The 22513-nt window shown below is 44.3% G+C and overlaps 1 protein-coding gene and 1 non-coding gene across 2 annotated transcripts in view; both read left to right on the top strand.

Annotated features, from left to right (window-relative positions):
• Fam114a1 (family with sequence similarity 114 member A1) overlaps positions 1-22513 on the top strand; it is a 73587-nt gene that overhangs the window by 22725 nt on the left and 28349 nt on the right. Inside the window, exons 3-6 of the mRNA XM_048414929.3 lie at positions 3150-3237; positions 15795-15908; positions 16041-16150; positions 18971-19105. Of these exons, the coding sequence (XP_048270886.3) occupies positions 3150-3237; positions 15795-15908; positions 16041-16150; positions 18971-19105 (447 nt within the window). The remainder of the gene's footprint in view (positions 1-3149; positions 3238-15794; positions 15909-16040; positions 16151-18970; positions 19106-22513) is intronic.
• Positions 10574-10704, top strand: LOC125387668 (small nucleolar RNA SNORA76). The gene has a single exon (XR_007227950.3). It is a non-coding gene; the product is annotated as a small nucleolar RNA SNORA76 (small nucleolar RNA).

The following is a 22513-nucleotide window of genomic DNA, read 5'->3' as shown; positions in this document are numbered from 1 at the left end:
GTGCTGGGATTAAAGGCATGCACTCTTAACAGCTGAGCCATCAACTGGTTCTCGCTCCAGCCCTTCTAATGAGGTTTTAGATGTTCTTGATAAATCCAAGCCTGATTTGCTCCTACTATCCAAGCTCGTTCTTCTGACTCTGTGAGAAGGAAAAAAAGTGCAGAGTTCTCATAGGATGATATCTGAGTTAGGCCGCGATGGTCTCTGTTGTAGGAGGTGGGAGATATATAGGCAAAGGATGAGATAGAAAGCTTTACGACAACATTTAATAATGCGAGATGCGAGTTGACCCAGTCTGCTTATTTTATTTTTATTTAACTGTGTATGTGTGTGTTTGCATATTATCATAGTGCACATGTAGAGGTCAGAGAACTTTGTGGAGAAGGTTCTTTCCTTCTGCCCTCACCAGGGCTTGAACACAGGACATCAGGCCTGCATGGCAATTGCTTTTACCCACTGAGCCATCTCGGCGGTCCTACGTTACAATTTTATAGGCTTCTAAGTGTGTGGCATAATGACCAGTTAGTGGAGACAATATTCATGGTGAGATATATAATTCACGATTAATCTTTAGTTTGTGATTTTTGTTAAATGTATACAGCTGGCCACTTGAGGATTTCTCTGTTGGTTACAAATATTCCTTACAACTTGTCTAGACACCCCAGCTCGATGTCAAGGACTTTAATAAAGCAGCTGGAGTATCGCTTATTACACGGCAAAACATTCTAGAGTCATTTGACATTTCTTTTCCATTTGCTAGTCAATTGTCAACTGTCAGGGCATATTAAATATTGTATAGGTTTCAGTCAGAAACTGTCACCCCGTGTGTATTGTCCTTCCTAGTCATGGGCAGTGATTGGCCATGTGAATAGATGATGTTAGTCATCAACTTACATCTGTGTTCCTGATGGCACGAAATGGCCACTGGATTCAGTTGTCAGGTGAGGTGATCAATGCAGTCACCACAAACGAGTTACAGACTGTCATGAGTCATGAGTGTTCCACTCACCTTAACAAGCCTCTCTGTTTCCAGACAGAGGGAAAAACTGACAGCCAGCTTGCAAACCTCTCTACATCGTAGCCTTAAGGCTGGCCTTCCGTGTTGTTACTATCTAACACCCATAGACTGTTTATATGACAGGGATTCCACTCACAACTTTATATGAAATAATTATTTTAATCTTTACAAAACCTGCAGGGGTTATTGGTTCTGAGAGTTCACACACACACACACATATATATACATATATATTTCACTAGGTATCTTCTGTGTACAATTTCATAAAAGTCTATGGTAGCACTGAGTGATCCCCTGCCCCATTCTGAAAGCTCTCTTCTGCCACGTCTTGCATTTTGTAATGAATGAATGAGGGTTTAGAGAATCTTTAGTAACTCATCCTCCAGAACGGCAGAACCTAGACCCAAGCTTAAGCAGTTCAAGTCTGTGACCTTTTCTATTTCCCATGTCTCTGCTGATGGATGCTGTTTGGTGTTTACTGGATAAGTCAGTTAGGAATGAATCAAGATATAAATAACTAAAATCCAACACACAGTGGTTTACAGAGCAGCAATGTATTTTTCTCCCATAAAAGGGAAGATGGAGACAGGCAGCTCCTGGTGTTGGCATAGTGCCCCATCAGCATCAGGACCAGGGTTGCTGCTTCCCTGACCTTTCCTTGAAGCAGCAAAAGTGGCTGCTCCACTGTTAAGCACCATATCGACATCAGGGCCCAAGAAAGAGAAAGAGTTGGCAACGGCCATAACTGAAAACTTATCACAAAAGCCAACGTTTCCTCATTTATACACATCTTGGTGGAAAACTGGGCGCGATAATGCCTTTATCTGTAAGAGTAAGAGGCAGCAGGGAGAAGGGAGCAGGGATGACTGACGGCCAGTCTCAGAGCTACAGAATCTATGGATTATATAGGCCTCCTTCCCTTCGTTCCTATTAAAAAGCTCAAATACTTGGTCGATGTATTTATTCTTCCTTTGCTTTCTATGATGTTTGTGAACAGTAGAGGAAGCTGTGCTTCCGCTAACTGTGTCGGACTCACTTGATGCGATTAACAGAATCTCCTGCAGACCTGAGAGAGAAAATGGATGACTGTCGGCAATTTATCCAACAAATACCATTGAGCACCCAGCTCGACTCTGGGGATGGATTAGTGACCAGAACAAGAAAGAAAGGAAGGGAGACAAAAAGAGAGATCAAGAGGGAAGGAAGAGCTTAAGTCAAACTGAGGGAATCTTCCAGAACACAAAGCTGGGAATGAGGCCGGTCCCAAAACTAGAAACCACAGGTCTGAGATACTTCAGAAAATCTGTGCTGTGGCCTGGGTGCAGCTCCATCCTGCACAGCCTGCTCTCCCTTCACTGGCTCAGCGAATAGACTAGGGTGGCCCACGTCACCTGAATTTTCACATTCTGTCGAAACACACAACTCACACTAAACCACAGTCTCCAGTCTATAGTTGGGAAACCAGGGAGACAGAATTTGACTGCATAGGCCAGGAAGAGTTTCACCCTTGCAGGTAAGGATTGGGTGACATGGGTCATTTGAGTGAAGCCGGCAGCTTGAATTCAAATATCCTATAAAGCTTTCTGTCGTCACCAGTTCTCTCCAGGCTAGTTGATGCCCCGTTGTACACTTAGTGGTGTTGGGCACCACCACCCACCAACCACACTACCATTCCCATCCCCACTCCACAAGTCTGGACATTAACTGTCTTGAAAGACACACTTATTTAGCTCTGTAAGAATGGGCTAAATCAGGATCATTTAAAGTATTTTCCACCACTTTTGTATTCTAATGTGTTACATTTCCCTGCCCCCCTCCACTCCCCTAACCCCACCCCTCAGCCCTACCAGTCCTTGCCGCTGTCTTTCATGGGATGGGAGGAGTACAGTTCCCTTCTCACATTGGGCCAAGTCCACAGGAGCCAGCACCTCCATTACTACGTTTGGTTCCAAAGTACATACTGCAATGTGGGTCAAGATACTCTTTTATGACCCATATAAACTATATGCCCAGGAGATATGGTTAACTTGGTGTTTTTTGTTCTGAAATCTTCTCTGCATCTCTGAATGAATGTTTTTCCACTCAGGGACAAAGTAAATATCTGACTTGCTGCTAATTTTTGTTTCTGCAGGCTGTGGACTCTCCACCCCGGGCAGGAGGATGGGCAGGCTGGGGATCCTGGGGGAAATCTCTGCTCTCGTCTGCATCAGCCACAGTGGGTAAGTGTTCGGTGTTGTACCAGAACAGAGTTCAGAAGCTTGATGGGACAAGAGACAGTGACATAGCATATATTGGTGGAGTTTAACATTTGCCCATGAGAAATCCATTTTCAGTGTTCAAGTCAGTATTGTTTGGGGTGGGATTTGGAAGCCACGTAATGTGGTTTTAAACCACTATCTTTTATTATCCCTAAAAGTATAGATTTAAGATATAGATAAATGCATATATACACACATTTTTATGCATATACATAAATATAAATGCACATACAGACTTTTTTAAAGATTGAGTTTTATTGTGTAGTCTAGGTTGACCTTGAACTTGTGATTCTCCTGTGTCAGCCTCCTGAGTGCTGAAATTACATGTATGCACCACCACACCCAGCTTACTTATAGCTATGTGTTTATCATCCAACTCTAATAGTTTTTGTTTGTTTTATGTCATTTTGATGTTCTTATTGTTTGAGAGAGGACCTTGCCATCCCTTGAATGCTTTTAGCTGAACAACTCTCTTCTTCTCTTTGCATAGTTAAATAAATATTCAGCAACATTTTACCTTTTTGTCTAAATGAAAAGGAAAATAATTTTTTAGCTTTGACATAGTACAACTATATACAATAAGAACAATTATCAAGTAAAGATTACATTTATAATATCTAGTCCATTTGCATTTGGAAAATTCATAGAAAATACTTTATCCTATTTTGGTGAATCCAAAGTTGTATACCTAATTACTTTCTATCATAACTTGTATTACTAACCCAAAATGAAAGCAAACTCCATATGGAGATTCTTCAATACCCATCATCCTTCTATGACGTAGATTGGTGCTGTCAGGAGCAATGTCTCACTAAGTCTTAGGTTATTAAACATCTTAATGCCATATTCTGTAGGTCTCTGAAGCATTTGAAAATCACCTATCTATCTAAAATACATCTGTTTAACTTTGAAAACATATGTAACGTGTTTGATTGTTATAGATGACTATTACTAACCTGTACTCTTAAATTATCCTAAACATTCTGTAATAATAGTTTTCAAGAACTAGAACTTCATATTACATTTTTGAATGAACTGCATAGGTACAACACCCTAAGCCTTGCCTATCCTTTCTCCTGCCTTGCTATTGGCCATTCAGCTCTTTGTTAGACCAGCAGCAGCAGGTGTTTTATACAGGCAAAGTAACACAGCTTCACGAGTTAAATGCAACATAAAAGAAGACAACACATCTTTGCGTCATTAAAACAAATGTTCCACAGCATGCACAAATATAACAGATCTTAAAATAATATTTTACAACAGAACTGTATAACCAAACTTCTACCCATGCTATATGAAAAGATGTCATGTAATAGTAAGGCATGAGGACTGTGTAACCAAGATTTACCATGTCTCATCTAGTCTCAGAGCTGTTCCCATGTCAAGGGATCAGCATAGACGTCACCTGTTTAGGTTTTCTAGGTTTATTTCTTTATGTCTGTAGCCAGGATCTTTCAGGGGGTCTCCCTCAGTCAAATCTGATCTCTATCAATTTTGAAGGAATCCATAGTCTTTCATTTCCTGTGGAAACAAAAACATAATCTCTCCCCCAACGCAATACACTTTCTGAATTCCATTTTAAAGTTAAGGCATCCCTAAAGTATCTCGGCTGATTTACTTCAGCAGCTCCTTTTACAGTCATTGTCCCTTAGCAGCTGTGGTTCACTCATAGAATTCAAAAAAATCCAAAGTCAACAAAGCACCATACAGGATCCGGACTCCCTGTGTATCTCCCATCTTTACATGGCTTATTCTTTTTATACCACTTTACTCTTTTTTAAAGACTTTACTTAATTATTTTTAAACTATTTATTTTTTCTGTGACTGTCTATACCCATTTCCTTTTTATTCTTAAGTACCTGTTCACACTGTAACCTGCTTAAAGATTTTTTTTTTCGGTCTGGACCTCTTTCATTGTGCACCCGTAGTGCTCTCTGAGCATGTGAGCCAAACCTTAAGCTGTTAAGTAACAGATAGGCCCTCCACCGTGAAACTCTGGCAGGTGGCTCTGCCCCCTCCTTGGTCTGTGAAAGCCAAGCCTTAAGCCCACAGGCCTGGCCAAGGTCTGCATTTAGAGACTTATTGTTAATTGTGACTACTAGGCCTTAGCTTAGGCTTGTCCCACTAGTTCTTTTTTAACTTTATTTAACCTGTTTCTATTCGTCTATGTTTTGCCTCAGGGCTTTTTATCTTTCTTTTATTCTGTGCGTCCTACTTTTCTGCTTCCTCCATGTCTGGTTGATTGGCCCCTGGTTTCTCACTGGCATTTCCTTTTCTTTCTTTCTCAAGCCTAAATTCCTCCTCCTACTTATTCCCCCTGCCCGGAAGTTACACCTATACTTCCTCCCTTACTATTGACCATCCAGCCTTTTATTAGACCAATCGGATGCCTTAGGCAGGCAAGGTAAAACAGCACCACATCTTTACATAATTAAACAAATACTACACATCTTTATATAGTTAAACAAATATCCTGCAACAAAAACAAATGCAACAAATCTTTCCATAGTTAAACAAATATTCCACAACAGAAGGTTCTCTTTAAACTGTCAATACACAGTCTACAGTGCACAAAGAAATCATCATCCCTGTGGGAATGAATGGTCATGGGTCCTTTCTGAGCACACCTTGAAGTGCTCTCCTGCAGCTACTCCCCAACACCCCAGTGAGTCCTCCATTATGTCTCACCCATCAGTGGTTCACCTATTCACTGGATCTGGATTTCCCTGAACTTTTGTGGGGCTTCTCAGCACTGACAGGTTGCTTTCTGTTAGTGCAACATCCCAGCATTCTCTTTTATGCCATCTGGCCTTGGCAGGTGGACACCTTGCTTCTGGTGAACTATACCCCAGAGCATCTGCTTCTGTTACCTGCTTCAGGTGTAACCAGTAGATGCGGTTCTGCCTGTGCTTAGAAGGCAGGCTGTGACTTCTGTGTGCATCACACTCTGTCCTTTAGGCCTTGTCGGCAGTATCTCCCATCTCAACCTTCGCTTGTGCTTGGTGTTACTTCTGAACTCCCTCTACCTGAGGCGCCGTGAAGATGATAAGTACAGTATCTTGCTGCCTTCTCAGCCACTTAAAAGCCCCGTTGGTTGCCCCCAGCTTAACAGTTGACCCAACAGAGCCTACAGCTTATGGTGCTGCCCATGGACCAACATCACCATTGTGCCAGTTGCTGTCACCCCCTTCCCATTGTCACCCCCTTCCCACTGTCACCCTATTCCCACTGTCACCCCCTTCCCACTGTCACCCCCTTCCCACTGTCACCCTATTCCCACTGTCACCCCCTTCCCACTGTCACCCTATTCCCACTGTCACCCCCTTCCCACTGTCACCCCCTTCCCACTGTCACTTCCTTTCTTTCCCTGTTGCTGTTGCACAACATCTTAACAAAAGCAACTTAAGGAGAAGAGTTTCTCACAGTTCTAGGGTACAGTCCATCATGGCAGGGAAGACATGACTGTGGGAGCCTGAGATGACTTATCATATTCCAACTTTGGCCAGACTGTATTTGCTTAATGATTAATACTTGTATTTGGTCCACTTTTTCCTTTTTCTTCTTAAACTTTTTTTTTGCATTGTTTTATTATTATGGTTGGGGAGAGGGGAGCACAGTCCACATATGGAGATCAGAAGACAGCCTGCAGGAGGCAGCTCTCCTTCCACCATGTTGGTCCTGGAGATTGAACTCAGGTCATCAGACTTAGTGGCAAGAACTTTGACTGTATAGCCATCCTGCTGGCCAATTTTCTCATTTTTATACAGTCCAGGATCACACCCCAGAGAATGGACCCACCCAGAATGTGTCGAGGTCCAGTACCAGCCTGGACCATAAATTATTTCTCTGGACCAGAGAGGAGACATGGGATTAAAGACACAACTCACAAGTTTTTATCGGGAGGGAGATTTTCAGAGATCCCTTACGAAATCCTGAGTTCACATCCTGAAAATTCACCTGCATTTATTCTCCAAACAGCTTTTATACCAAACCATAAACTGAGGGGGAAATTCATTAGCATTCTGTTTCCTAGGTAACGAGACAAAGGTCTAAGGTCACATCCACACCTATCTATGCCTCCTCTGTCAAGTAGGCTGAATTAACATCTCCTCCAAATTACAAAGAAGGAGCAGAACAACATTAGCTTATCCTGACCCTTTGTTAGGTTTGTCTGGAAAGGTTAGGTGACTGCCTTCTGTGAGGCCAGGTGCAAGCTATGGCCTGAGAGTCTGACCGCCATACAATGTAGGCATATGGGCCTGTATAATATATGACCCCACAACACTGGGCGGGTCTTCCCTTAATTAACTTAACAAGATAATCCCCATAGACAAACTCAGCGATACAGGAAAGGTATGCCTGGAGGATTGTCTCCTAGGTGACTCTAGAGCTGATCCAGCTGTCACTAACCATCTGGCTCTCGTGTGGTCAGGCTAAGCTTCCATGCAGTCATATTTACAGACCCCCGTAAACTCGAATGGAGTTTAATATACCTGCCTTGTATTCGTTTCCATTTCTTTTAAGACACTACCAGAGGTGGGTGATGATGATGGCACACCCCTCTAATCCCAGCACTCGGAGGCAGAGGCAGGAGGATCTCTGTGAGTCTGTATTCCAGGACAGCCAAAGCCACACAGAGAAACCCTGTCTCAAACAAAACAAAACAAATAAACAACAACGCTACACAAAAATTTTGGAGACTTAAAATCAGTCTACACTTACCGTCTTACAGCCCCTTTGGGTCAAGAGTCCAGGTAGAGGTATTGACCACTCGGTGTCATTGGACAAACTTTAGGGAAGCTAATACTAGCATTATTCATCACCACTCACTGTCACTGCCCCAGTGACTACAGAAGAAATGTCACTGAGTATCCTTCCTGGATTGCTCTCAGCGCATATTTTATAGACGTCCAGTCAATGCATAGCATAGCTAGTGTAGCTCTACAATGTACTTGACAGCAATGGGCTGTAATAGTGACCTTTGCGCCACTGTGGCCAAATGCCTGAGGGTAACTTAAAGGGAGGAACCACACGTTGGCCAGGACTTCAGAGGTGCACTCTGTGGTCACTGGCCTCAGTGTTGCTGCATCCAGGATGAGGTCACCATGGTGACAGGAGCCTGTTTCAGGGGAAATTCTTTCTCACCTTATAGACACAGAAGGCAGGACAGGGGGAACTCAGGAGGGAGACAAACTGAATAGAGTTCCAAGGACACACTCCATGAGACTCATTTCCTCCACATTGGCTCTTTTCATCACCTCCCAGCAATGTTATTCTGGAAATTCATCAAGGGATTAATCATCAACCCTCTCTGGAGAACACCATCAAAGACACATCCAAAGACATCCAGTATTTGTCTAGGTGTTTCTTAATCCGGTGAAGTTGATAACCAGCATTAACCATCACAGATCCCAAGTAACAGCAATGGATGCTGCTTTTTCTGTCCTTGAATCTGTTTCTATACTGTGCTTGCACTGATTGATTTGTGTGTGTTGAACTACCCTAAAATCAGTACACTTTAAACATAGGTGAATTTTTTTGCAGAGCTTACACAGAACTAAACAGCATGAGAGGAGATGGTGTTAGGGGTCTCAAGGCTGGAACCAGAAAGGAGCGGTCGGGACTTGGATTCTCAAAAGACAATGGAAAAGTCACTGCCGGAGTAGGAGTTGGAGTGGGACCATCGGTGAATAGGGATTCTGTGAAGTTATGGGTTCCATTGCTCCTGATGCTCCAAATCCATGGTCACACGGGCTGCTCTGATTAATCTCAGTGGAACACATACAAATGCATGAGTGTGTGTGTGTGTGCGCGCGCGTGCACATACACGCACACACACAGAGATATGAGTGGGTGAGGAGTGGTAGGTGAGGTTAATCAGTAAGTACGCCAAGTGTACATATGTAAAATTGTAAATATATATATATACATATATATATATATATATATATATAAAGATTTAGAAATAGAAAAACACTTTTTTTTTAAGTTATAGGTTCCTGCCTGAGCTGCTAATTTGGTGTTGAGAGGTAACTTCCATGACATTCAAAAACAAGGGCAATCCCAGGCCTTTGCTGCATGAGCAGTTTATCATTGTGAGGCAAAGAAACTTATTAGAAGGCAGGGCACTCATAGCCACAGAGACGCTCTTGAAGATTTATAAATTGCCTGCAGACAGGAAAGAAAGAAAGTAACCACATTCAACTGCGATTGATTTCCACTCAAAGCCTCTTGTTACCCCCAGGGTAATCCATTTGCAGAGAGGCAGCAGAACACAGTCCTTCACATATGGCTGCCCACAGTGCTAGACACACAAGCGAAGCTCACAAGGCAGGATACTGCAGTACAGGGTGTGAGTCTTCAGAGTTGGCAGGAAAGAAAGCAGAACAGAAACATTGGAAGGTGGTGCTTTCTTGGAGTGAACACTGAACCATGCTTCTAGGACATGAGACTCAAGCCTTGAGTTCCTCTAACCTGTCGTGGTAAGACACCGTGACACAGTAGCTACACCTAGCAGGTGCGCTTTGTGACACCTAGGTTCTCTATTTGAAAAAGAGTGAGCAGGGAACTTGAGAAAGACTAAGGTCCCTTCCCACTTTCCACCTCATAGTCACCTGCAGAAGGAATTACGTAGTGTAGCCACTGGGCCACTGGGCCGACTGGAAACATCAGCACACTGCTGGGCGTCTGTCTCCTCTGCATGGTTATATCTTGTCTTGTGGCTTATTGTGAAAAAAAAAAAAAGAAACAACCGTTTCAATGTATATGTGGAATCAAATTTCTCAGCCAACAGTTCTTTTCAGGGGACTCCCCCTCTTTTTATTCATTTATTTATTTCTTAAGATTATTTATCATGTACAGTGTTCTGTCTGCATGTATGTCTGCAGGCCAGAAGAGGGCACCAGATCTCATTATAGATGGTTGTGAGCCACCATGCGGTTGTTGGGAATTGAACTCAGGACCTCTGGAAGAGCAGCCAGTGCTCTTAACCACTGAGTCATCTCTCCAGCCCGGGACCGTCCCTCTTAAAAGTCATTTGTGCCACTCACAGACAAATTGTGTCATAGTCTAGGAGGACTTAATCATCTGCCGCTCATGCCTGTGGGAAAATTCATAAAATGCAATAAAAATCTCCATCATTCCATATAGAAACCAAAGGGAGAAAATGCCAAAAATTCAGAAAAATGACCAAAGAATTAATAATATTGATAACTTCAAAGCGATATCATGAAAATCAGCTCTGACTTTCTGCAAGCACTTTGTGGACATAGCTTACCTTTAGAATGTATTGTTGAACGCGCTGCCTTTGAGCCCCCGGCACTCCTCCACGTGGTGCCAGGGGTTAAGCTGCGGCGCTATATCATTGCTAGCGCATAACTGGGGCCGCCTGCCCATTGCGGGCGGTCCTTTTAACTGCTAGCTACAGATCGAAAAAAAGCAAAACAAAACAAAAAAAAAATTAAAAAATAGAATGTATTGTTGAGAATAAAGCAGTGGTCCAGTCTTCCAAACGAGAGCTGGCAGTGCCAAGACATGAAGATTCCAGAACCAAACTACTACAGAATGGAGAAATTTACTACTAGATCCACCGAAGGCCTGAGTGTTTATTTGAAAAGTTGGCTGTGACAGTTTTAGGGCTCTGCACATCCAAGGCGAGAATTTCCAGAATGCATCTGGGTTGTACGAAGGTATTTACTCTCTCAGAACCCATTCTTCTCGTTTCCATCCTTGCCCTAGGTGCAGTTTCTCACATCCTAATGGCACCCCCCACCTGTCCAAATACACCAGTGTTTATTACAAAGAATGGCGAACATCCAAGCGGTGCTACTGTGAAAACTCCCCTCTGTACAAATCACTATTAGCTGCAAGGGAGTTTTTATATTTTATATCTCTCCATTTATTGTGAAGTGATGCTGACGATGTAAACATTCCTGAGGGTTAAGGATTTTAGAGAACCCTGTATCAGCCAGGTTTCTCTAGAGGAACAGAACTTATAGAATGAATATAGATGTGAATATAGATAGAAACTTATTAGCGTTGCTTGGTTTACAGACTGTGGTTCAGCTAGCCCCACAATGGCTGTCCACCAGTGGAAAGCCTAAGAATCCAGCAGTTGTCCAGTCCACAAGGCTGGTTGTCTCAACTGGTCTTCTGAATCCCAAAGAAGCAAGCTCTAATGTCAGTGAGGGGATGGGCTAGCTTCCCTCTGCCATGTCCTTTATACAGGCTGCCCGCAGAAGGTGTGGCCCAGACAAAAGGTGGATCTTCCCACCTCAAAAGATCTGGATTAGAAGTGAGTCTTCCAACTTCAAAGGATTTAGTTAAGAAAAAAAAAAAAGTCTCACAAGTGTGCTCAACCATTTGTATTTTAGTTAATTCCAGATGTAGTCAAGTCAAGGCAGCCAAGAAGAGCCATCACAGGGTCAGCTATGGAAAGGGTGATGGGACTGATGCTACTGTTTCCCACAGTGCTTTGCAATCTCTGTATTAGAAACAAGCCTGGTGGATTTCTGGTGGACTTTAATGCAAACACTGTTAGTTCAATAACACTTAGCATTCATCCTGTCCCTAGGGTAGGGGTCTGGGTGAGTATTTGACTTCAGAGACCCTTGGCCATCATGTTGGAGAGGGAAGAGGTTTTCAGAAGGAAAGTTGGTTGGCATGTTTTTAAAGCTGCCTTTAGTTTGCTTTAGTTGAGCAAGGCAACGTCAACTGCACGTTTTTCTAAAAACGAGGAAACAAGCAAACTACGTTCGGCTACTTGTTATAACAAGAAGAGGACTTAAGAAGGAAATGAAACTGGTGTGTGGTATCACCCCAGGCCTCATGGCCCCAAGTCAACCGCAGCCCCAGCGCAACTTACAGCGCGGGTGATTCCACACTGTAAGCCCTGGCCCTGTAAGGCACGGGCTGGGCAAGGTAGCAGGAGTGAGGTTGCCCTGAGAAGGTGAACTTCCCCTTTCCCTCAGTCACAGTGAGGTAAGTCAAATTCAAAATCAAAATGCTTTAGAGGAGAAAGTTCTTGACTGAGGCTCTGACTTCTGAGGAGTTAGAGAATCAAGGTTAAACGGCACTCGCTATGACTGGCACATACAACTTCCTCGGTGTGTAGGGAGCACACATGTTAGTTCTGGTGTCATACGGACTGGGTTTGAATCCTGCCACCACCTATCAACTCAGGAGCAAGTGATGCCGTCTTGACAGCCCTCCGTTTTCTCAGTTATGGAAGGGATGTAACGTCACCTCTTAATTTCTAGAACGTATATATTATAATTCTCCTGGCAGAGAAAGCACAGCGGCAGGGACACAAGAGGTGAATTAATTAACATCGCCCAGCTGAGAAGTGGTGGAACCAACGTTCCTAGGTTGACTTCGGTGCGGACTGCTTGACCTTAGAGAGTCAGTACAGGTGACCGAAGTACCAGCTGACCGCTGAGGGCTTCTAAGTGATGCTGTCCTGCTCCGGTCTTGCAGTCATGGTGTTTGATTTGGGTTTGTTGTTTCTCTGGTTTTGCTTTGGTTGTTGGTTTTGCTTTCCAGTGCTCACCTTCTACTGCAGCACAGAAACCAGCCCCAGCCCCAGCCTCAAAGCCTTGGGATTCTGGGGCCTTCTGCGTTTTAGGATAGCTAGTGGTGGTGTGAAGTTAATCCACAAATTACGCTAACTAGTGTCGCATACTTTTGTTGTCTTTCTCTTGCCGAAAATGGAGTCATCAAAGTGCCAGAGGCTCTGCTATGATTTCCTTCTTCTGGGCACTAGATGTCACACTAAGACAAGCTTTAGAAGTGACTTGGCTTATGTAGGGTGTGGCAATCTCTACATATATATATAAAACCTACAGCTTTTGGGGAAACATAAAACTTAACTTTGAGTTTCTAGTAGAATTCAGAAAATATTTTCTTTTACTCACATACAAACAATTAGAACTGTTAATCAGAGAGCAGCAGCTTCTTGTTATCTCTGTTCAACTAAATACACCTTGCTTACATGCACATAAAAACTATTTCAGCCCTAAAACAAAGGGATTGTTCTAGAGACAGTTCATGCACACTTGTAGGCGGTCATTTGTGAGGCTCTCTCCCCCTTTTTTCGGTTTGTGTTGTTTGAGACAGTGTCTCACGTAGCCCAGGTAGGCCTTGCACTTGTTAGATAGCTGACACTGGTCTTGAACTCCTGATCCTCCTACCTCTGCCTTCCAGGTGCTGGAACTACAAACTGATAGTCCTCTGTGCTCTGAGATGAGGAGAGGCTGTTCTTCCCTACAGAGAAACAGACAGGATCCTAACCTGCCAGGGATGCAGAAGGTCAAAGGGTGATGATGATGTAAAGCTTCCTGAGCTCCCAGATCAGGCTGTGCCCCCACCCACAGCCTCCAGAGCTCACTTACTCTGTTTGGTGCTCTCAGAGATCGATAGCTGTGCATCCTGGCTGGAGATTTGCCTGTGCAGTCTTTTTGTTCTTGTTATTTGTCTTGTTTGTTGTTGTTGTTGTTGTTGTTTTTAAAAAAAAAGACCTTAAAGAATCTGAAGTCAATGACTTAAATGTTTGCTGAAATTTTGATGAAATTCTATTGAAATGCTTGGAATTCATTGGAGGCTAGAAAGAATTAATTCAAGCCAGATTGAAAGCTTATAATTAAGTCGTAGGCTTTGCAGTTTGTTTTTTCAAGTAACTCAGTAATGAGTCTGAGCTGTATTTAATTATCTGCATGAGTGTGGGCACATATTCCTATTGTAATTAAGGTTGTAAATCATGTTTCCTAGGTTTTCAGGGGTTGTAGGTAATCTGTGATGACAAATGATCTTCGCTGGAACCAACGAAAATACCATTGCCTTGTGCTGAGGCTGCTTTGATAAATCAGGTTCTAATTGATAAAATAGCATTTTGTGTATAGCATGCGTTGGTATGTGGGTGTGCATGTGTGAGTATGTGCAGGGGCCAGAGTTAGCCTCAGAAGCCATTCCTCAGGATGCTGTCCACCTTGCCTTTGGGGACAGCATGGTTCACTTGGCCTGCAACTTACGAATTTGATCAGAATGTCTGACCATCAGGCCCCAGGGATTCACCTGTCTCTCCCGGCATCCCTAGTTCTGAGACTACAAACTCATGCCTCCACCTCCAGATTTTTATATGGGTTGTAGGTCTTGACATCAGGTACAGAATACTACTCTTTGGATTCATCTGTATCTTCCTCTAACTCTGGAAATGGATGAACATGAGTCATTTGGACATGTTTTGTGATTTTGACTGGTTCTGCTTTGTTCTGATTTGGCACTTTGCCCATAGGTTTTATGATTACCACTGCCTCGTGTTTGAACAACCCAAGGTCCCTGGAGACGTCCTTCCTTTCTTCTTGCATGCCAAGGCAGGTGGCAGGCAACCAGATGGAGATAATACAGGCCGCTTTTCCTTCTAGAACTTGGATAGCCATGAGGATCACACATGTTTTGGTTGCTTCATCCTGTCTGGCAATACAGAAAGGCTACGGCTCATCTTAGTGGAGGATGTCAGGCTGTCTTTGGATGAAATGGGGACAAGACTGTTTCCTACCAAGTCAAGGGTTGATTTTTGCTCAGTGGTTGAGAAGGTCTGCTCTGTATTCATCAAGGACTTTGTAAGTCAGTGGCTTGGAAATAAAGGACCGCCCCTTCTTAGAAATACAGGTGTTAGCTGCCCAGTGGGATAAAACCAGTGACCTTCAGTCTATTTTGTACTGTTTGCTTCCTGATTTTCCCACTGACTGACCTTTTTAATTTAGAACCTTCAGGTCAGTCCAAGATTCCTCATGGTGCACTTTTAAGAAAATGCAGTGGGTTTTGTTTGTTTGTTTGTTCGTCCGTTTTGATTTGATTTGATTTGGGGGCTTTATTTTGTTTTGCTTTGCTTTAAGACAGGAGCTTGCTAGGTAGCTCGCACTGACCTATAATGCTATGTAGACCAGGCTAACCTCAAACTTGCATCCTTCTGCCTCGGCCTCCTGAGTGTTGGGATCATGGACGTGTGCCACCATGCCTAGGTTCACACATGTACTGAAATGTACTGAAACTCATCTGACTTCAGTTCAGCCCGGGTTAACTGAGCACCTGCGACATGCTAGGACCTCAAAAAACAAGCAACAACGAAAACGAATGGAGTGTCAGTCACGAGACACTTAGAAAAGCATGAGAAAGATGAGACAGCCATGCCATTCAAAAACGCTGGCTTGAATTTGGAATCTTAGTGTGAAAGACAGTCAGTGTGAGAGGCAGAAGGCAAATGGGTCTGGATACATAGTAAGGAAACTGAGTCACAAAAGGAGGGTGGCATCTTTATGGTCCCTCAGCCTTGACCAAGCTGAGCTCATCCTTGGGCCCTAACCCAGGGAATCTAAATGCCATGCTGCTGAATATTTTGTTTTATTCAGGGTGGACACCCACAAGGCCAGATGGGTTTGTGTGGTTTTGTGAGATCAGCCCAGGGGTTAGAGACCATGTGGGCTTCTAATGTATCTGTCAACTATATATTTATTTCCCTACAGGTCATGGATTAACAGCAGTCAAAGAAAAGGCTGGGGCAACCCTACGAATCCACAGTGCTAATTCCAGATCTCCTGAAGGGGTCCCAACTGATGCCGACAACGGACTCTCTGAAAGTGAGTGGTGTGTTCACCTAGTGTTCAGGGGATTTTATTATGCTGTGTGCACAACTGCACAGTGGGGGAAAAAAGCCCAAGTTCAGATCAGCAAAACACATTCTAACGGGGTCTTCTCTCTTGCTGTGACAGATGTGACTCCAGATCAGGACCCTGCCGGAGGCCCCCACACTTCTCCTCCACCAGGGGCAGCAGGGTCGAGGGGCATGCTGTCAGCCCTCACCAACGCAGTTCAAAACACTGTGAGTCCCGAGCTGGTCCTGTTTTCCCTAGTGGCTCATTTCTTTTGATCTCTCCATCTCGTGACCCAGATACATCAGAGAAAAGGCAGCCTTGCTCATGACTTTGGATTACAGTTTGTTATGCTGTTTTGCTACAGAGTAGGTATGACCTTGGATCTGAAGTAATAAGGGCAAGATGAAATACAGCCCATGTTTAAAAGAAGAGAGTGATTTAGAAGGGACATTTTCCCCCAATCTGATTTAACAGTGTCCTTCCCAGCAGCTGCAAGGGTAACATCTGGGTGGAGGAAGGAACTCAGAGCCGGGACAGCTGCTCTTCCTGGATCATGTCTCAGTTTTCTTAAAATTATGAAATAGCCTACATACAAATCGTAACAAGTCAGGAGGAATAGCCCAGAGACCCGCCCTGCCATACCCCTGCAGCCCCTACTCTGCCCTTCCTTGCAGAACCCTAATGTATCCCTGCAAGTCCTGCCCTTCCTGTTTATTTATTCATCTTTACTTAAGTTGATTTTTAAAAAGATGGATACATAACCATCCTCACTTCTGAAGGAAGCTTGTTCTCCTATTGACAACAAAACGCTGATAGTGTTGAAAGGAAGCCGAGGCACCCCAGGTGAGATGAGGGAGCTAGCTGGTCCTCAGGGCCAGGAAGAAAAGACTCAATCTACTATCTAGCACAAACTAACTAGATTTTCTAAAATTTGGCTCATGTCCTTTTAAATTACTTATCTGTTTGTGACTTTAAAGAGAGGTGATTGTCCTCCGTGTGCACCAGGAACCAAGAGCTGACGCCAGAGTTCAACAGTGGAGTGCAGTGCACTATGGGAGAAAAGGGGACTATAGACAAGCAGGGGACGTTATCTCACACAGTTGTTAGAGGGAAAGTCTGCCAGCTGTAAAGAAAATGACTGTTCTGTACTTGCATCTCAAGACCCCTAGGCTGGGCAGGAAGAAGGAGGAATACTAAGAATGTTTTAGGAGTCCTGCGGCAGAGCCGTTCAAGGCACCCTTGAACGTGGGAGTGGAGGAAACTCACTTGGTAACTCTGGCTTAAAAACACGACCTCATGGCTTGTCACCCCCCCCCCTTTTTTAAATTAAATTAATTATTGTGTACGCATGTGATAGGGGAGGGGCACCTGTACTGTGATTCTCCTATGAACATGAGAGAACAGCTTTATGGAGTCAATTCTCTCCTTCTGCTTTATGTGGTTTCTGGGCATGGAACTCACACAGTACAATTGCCTTTACCCAAGGAGCCATCTTGCCAGTCCTGAGCAATCGATCCACCGTCCACATCCTCAGCTCCCTTCCCGTGTCCTCCTGAACCTGCACGGCCCCCTTCCCACAGTCCCCACCCCATCTGTTGCCCTCGCCCAGCAATGCACATATGCTTCCTGTTTGCACTTTATTCTCTACGACCTCATGTGGCAGGCTGTTGGGGTCCCGGTAAAAAAAAGCGCACGAAAGTACCAGCTGCTGAGGAGCCACCGTCCTCTGTATTAGTTGCTTTTATCGTTGCTGGTACAAAACGCCTAGCAGAAATAACACAGGGAAGAAGGTTTTGCTTGTGGTTTGAGAGGCTTTGGCCACAGCTGCTTGGCCCCACGTGCTTGGACAGGACGTTGCGGGAGTGGGAGTAAGAACACAGGGGGCTCTTTGCCTTCTGGCAGCCGGGATGCAGAGAAAGAGGAAGGACTGAAGCCTAAATATAACCTTTAAGGGACACCCCCCAGTAGCATACTTCCTCCAATGAGGCTCCACCTCCTGAAGTTTCTAGAACTTCCTCAAATAACACGAGTAGCTGAGGACCAAGGATGTTCATGAGCCAGTAGGGGACACTTTAGAGTGAAGCCCTAGCATCCTTCAAAGTGTCTGCTTTACCAATCTGATTCCATTGTGTAAGTATTGATTTGGTCTCAGATTTGAAAACAAATTCTAAATGCCAGAAATGGAAATGTCTGATAAAGTGAATCCACTCAGCAAGGTTGAAAACTGCCGTTTAAGTAATTATGGTGATTGAAAAGCACATATAGATGATATAAAAATAAAATCTGGCATTTTCATGTAAGGTGAGAAAAATACAGATGTTTGCAGGTTGCAATTCATGTTGTTTTGCTGCGATTCTGTCCGGAGGCTTCAGAGCAATGTGATTCTGTTCATCTGAGCAGTGTGTGCACGCCTCGGTTGTTCTAATTTCCGCTAAGAGGAAGACAATGTCTGGCAAAGGGATTTTCCAGAGTGACACCTGACTAACAGAACAATTTCTACACCTAGAGGTCCATGGAAGGCAAGCTGTCTTCCTTCATTAATGTACTAATTATATTTGGTGTTCACCGGTTTCCGAAAGTACGCAAGAACCATCTGAAACAGCCTGAGGGGCTGCTGCTTAGGGACCCTGGATTAAAAAAATCATCTAAATCAGCCTGCGTATTTGACATTTTAATAACCCACCCCAAATAATGCTATTACTTATACTAAAATTCTTTCAAACAAACAAGGCAATTGGGTCATTTGTTAATTTTATATCTTAGATACATATCTATTGATAGCCCAGAGCTACTGACGCAAATCCCTGATGTGCACTGTTTCCCCACTTCAGCACCATTTTTTAAATAATACCACAGTTATACAACACATGGTTTTTCAAGAAAAACAAACAGAATGTATATAGATGTTCAATCTCATGGTGTGGGAAACTTGTGGCTTTCTATTGATTTAGTATTTGAAGAGAGTGACGGGTACATGGGAACTGCGGGCCACTGCAAAACAGCAAGCTGTAGGAAAATCTAATCTCATGTGGTTTTCTCATTTGCAGGGCAAAAGCGTCTTAAGCGGAGGTCTGGATGCTCTAGAATTCATTGGAAAGAAAACCATGAATGTCCTCGCAGAAAGCGACCCAGGGTTTAAGCGCACCAAGACGCTGATGGAGAGAACCGTGTCCTTGTCCCAGGTTGGACTAGATCCTCTATCGATTTTCTCCTTTCGGCCAATGAAGTCAAAACACGCATTCAAACTTGAGTGGCACAAAAAGTAGAAAAAAAGCTAAGTTTCTAACACACTCCACTGAAATCCTCATGGGAAGCAAGCACTGTTAATGGTCCCTTGTGCACACTGTCAGTAAACACAGACATTGTGATAAATACGCATTTGGGTATAGGAGCATGCATGTTGCTGTGCATATAGATGGAACATATGTACATGCGTGTGCGCTCTCTCTCTCTCTCCCCCTCCCTCCCTCTCTCTCGCCAAAGGGCAGCATATTGGTCACACTTGCATACTTATCATACTTATTTATTTAGTAATCTGTTGATGATCTTTCCACGCTTTCCAGCTCTGTGCCTCAGTTTATCCCCTGTGCAACGAGGTGACAGCAATACTTCCTAATAACTATGCTGTGACAGTTACACGAGCTAGCACAGAACCTGATAAAGACACACATGTGTACATACATGTATAACTTCTGTTCCAGGTAAGATGATGATGATGATGTTGGATCTGTAAAACTTGAGTCTAAAATCTGGCAAATTCTAGCTACCTTTGTTGTAAAATGAAGAGGGGGCCTGAGTTCCTTTCCCAAACTACCATAATTTTTTTGGTCACAGCTGTCGGCTAGCTATATTTAAAAGGCTGCACCGTGCAGGGCAATGTGTTGCCCAGCGCCCACTAAGGCCAGCGAGGACGCTACAGTTGAAAGAGTGAGCCACAATGGGAGTTGTCAAAGACGAGAACAGGGTGGCAATGGCTGCAGATGTTGACGCCTCAGGGAGGGCATGTGCAGGGCTGTCAGTGAGCGGGGGGGGGGGGGCTGCTGCAGCATTGGGAGAGGGTGACGGAAACTGACCTGGGCTCAGAAGGGATCACTGTGGCTACTCTGGTGAAAAGAGAGTGGCGGAGGGAGGACCTAGGACAGGGAAGCCTTTCAGCCAGTGGATCGCTCTTGTTTCTCACAGAGTAGATCGTGAGGTGGGCTGAGATGTTCAAGGATTTACTATCTGAGAGAAAATAGGCAGGAAACTTCGGAAGCCTGGGAGGACCATCAGAGCAAGTTCCTGTCAGAGCCCAGTGATGGAGGACCAGTGGGACCTGGGAGGACCATCAGAGCAGGTTCACATCAGAGTCCAGTGTAGGAGGATCAATGGGGCCTGGGAGGACCATCAGAGCAGGTTCACATCAGAGTCCAGTGAAGGAGGACCATTGGGGCCTGGGAGGACCATCAGAGCAGGTTCCTGTCAGAGCCCAGTGAAGGAGGACCATTGGGGCCTGGGAGGACCATCAGAGCAGGTTCCTGTCAGAGTCCAGTGAAGGAGGGCCTGGGAGGACCATCAGAGCAGGTTCCTGTCAGAGCCCAGTGAAGGAGGACCATTGGGGCCTGGGAGGACCATCAGAGCAGGTGCATGTCAGAGCCCCAGTGAAGGAGGACCAAAGGGAAGACTGTTTGGAAGTGTGCCAGATTCCACACAGCTTAAGGAGATTGGAGAGGGCATGGGTCCTCTGGGTATTGTCAACTAATGCCAGTAGGACAACCCCACCTCCACCCCTAATGCTCTGAAGTCAGGGCAGCTGCTGAGTTTTATTACAAGTGTTAAACCTTACCAGTGATGGTTTCACTGGGTTATTTTGAAAATCTTAACAGTCAGAACCTTACTAATTTAGTCCTCAAGAGAGACAGGAGAGAGAATTCCTTCCACGGCCTAGCGAGTTAGTTCTTGGCTAACAACCTTAAGAACCCCAAAGGAAAATGAGGCTGCCTGTTTTATTGGCACATAATAAACACCAGCCTCTATTCCTGGATGATCTTCCCCCATGTGACCTTGTGGCCTTGGCCCGTGTATTTATGGGGCTCTCTGCAGATATTAAAGGACTCCATAAACTTAATGTCCTTGTAAACTTAATGAGAAATCAAATAAAAGATGCCTAGCACCAAAGCAAGCAAGTGCAGAGTATTGTTAATAATGGATAGACCATGTCCATTCTGTCGTCTCTGTATTTAAACAACAAAATAACTGGAGGGGCTGGGGGGAGTCCCTTTCTTAGTGTACACAAGGCCTGGGTTCCATCTCCAACACTGCAAATGTAGGTGATAGGAGGGAAGAGGAAGGGAAGTGAAGGGAAAGGAGAGGAAAGGAGAAAAGAAGGGAAGGGAGGAAGGAAAGACAGAAGTTATTAATGTGAACGGAAATTCCTCCCAAACATCTATAAGCCGATTTCTATTCGGTGTTCATTTATTAACTCTTCTCATTGAAGTCGTCTCGTGCTTCATCCATGAGAATTTTTTTTTTTAATTTAATAGAGGAAACTCAGGCCAGCCTCTTTCTGTTTTGAAATCTGCCTGGGCACAGAATTCTCAGTAAGATAACAAAGAATTGGCATTTCCCAGTGTCAGGCTAACTGTGGTGCTGTTGGCATACAAAGTGCATGCTGGCCTCCAGGCACACTCAGTACCTGTGGTTCCTCTCAGCTCTTCCCACCCCACCTCCCCACCCCTGTACCCCAAACTTCTTCAGTCTGTGGGCTTCCCTTCCTCCAGCTTCTCATTCCTGTATAGCCCCGCCATTTCTGCCCTTTCTGCCACGCTCTCTTTTTGCTCTTTGCTTCCTCTCTCTCTCTCTCTCTCTCTCTCTCTCTCTCTCTCTCTCTCCCCCCCCCCTTTGCTCTTGGCCCTCTCTCCTCTTTGCTGTCTCTCTTTCCTTCCTCTCTCGCTCTCCCCGTCTCTCTCCTGTCGTGGCTGCATTAAGTCTACCAGCCGGCCATGTTTGTCTATTACTTCCTCTCCCACTCTGGACTCATCCACTGCCTCTGGCAGTTCTCTCTCTCATATCTACAATAATCACCTCCTCAACCACCCCTCGGAGCAGTCATTTCCTCACTTTATTCATCCAGTGCACTGAAAACTGTCAGTATTGAAAATGTGGACACTTGAGGAAAGAATCAACCTCGTGTGGGAAGACCTCAGTGGGCAGCAGCCAAAGCCCATGTGTGCTTCCTTTTGCTCTTACTACTAGGCTCTGAGGCTTGATTTGTTTGGCTCAGAGGAAAAATGAAACAGAACAGGTAAACATTAGTAAACAGTACCAATCGCATATCTATTTACCATTCTTTTAAAATGTACTTTTAAAATAAGATATAATTACAATGTCTTCCCCCTCCTTTTCCTCCCTCTAGCCCTTTCCATGGGCCCCTTACTCTCTCTCAAATTTGTGGCCTCTATTTCATTAACATGTGTGTGTTTATTTCCTTAATTACTGTAATGTGTGCATGTGTATAATTTCTAAGTATATAAACACAACCTGCTTAGTCTGTTTATATATATGTTTTCAGACTGACCATTCGGTTTGGGATATTTGGGGGCCCTTCCCTG

Source organism: Myodes glareolus, chromosome 8 (assembly GCF_982192425.1).
Source record: "Myodes glareolus chromosome 8, mMyoGla1.1, whole genome shotgun sequence".
NCBI classification, from domain to species: domain Eukaryota; kingdom Metazoa; phylum Chordata; class Mammalia; order Rodentia; family Cricetidae; genus Myodes; species Myodes glareolus.
Note: the sequence above shows the minus strand (reverse complement) of the source record. Positions and strands in the feature narration are given on the sequence as shown.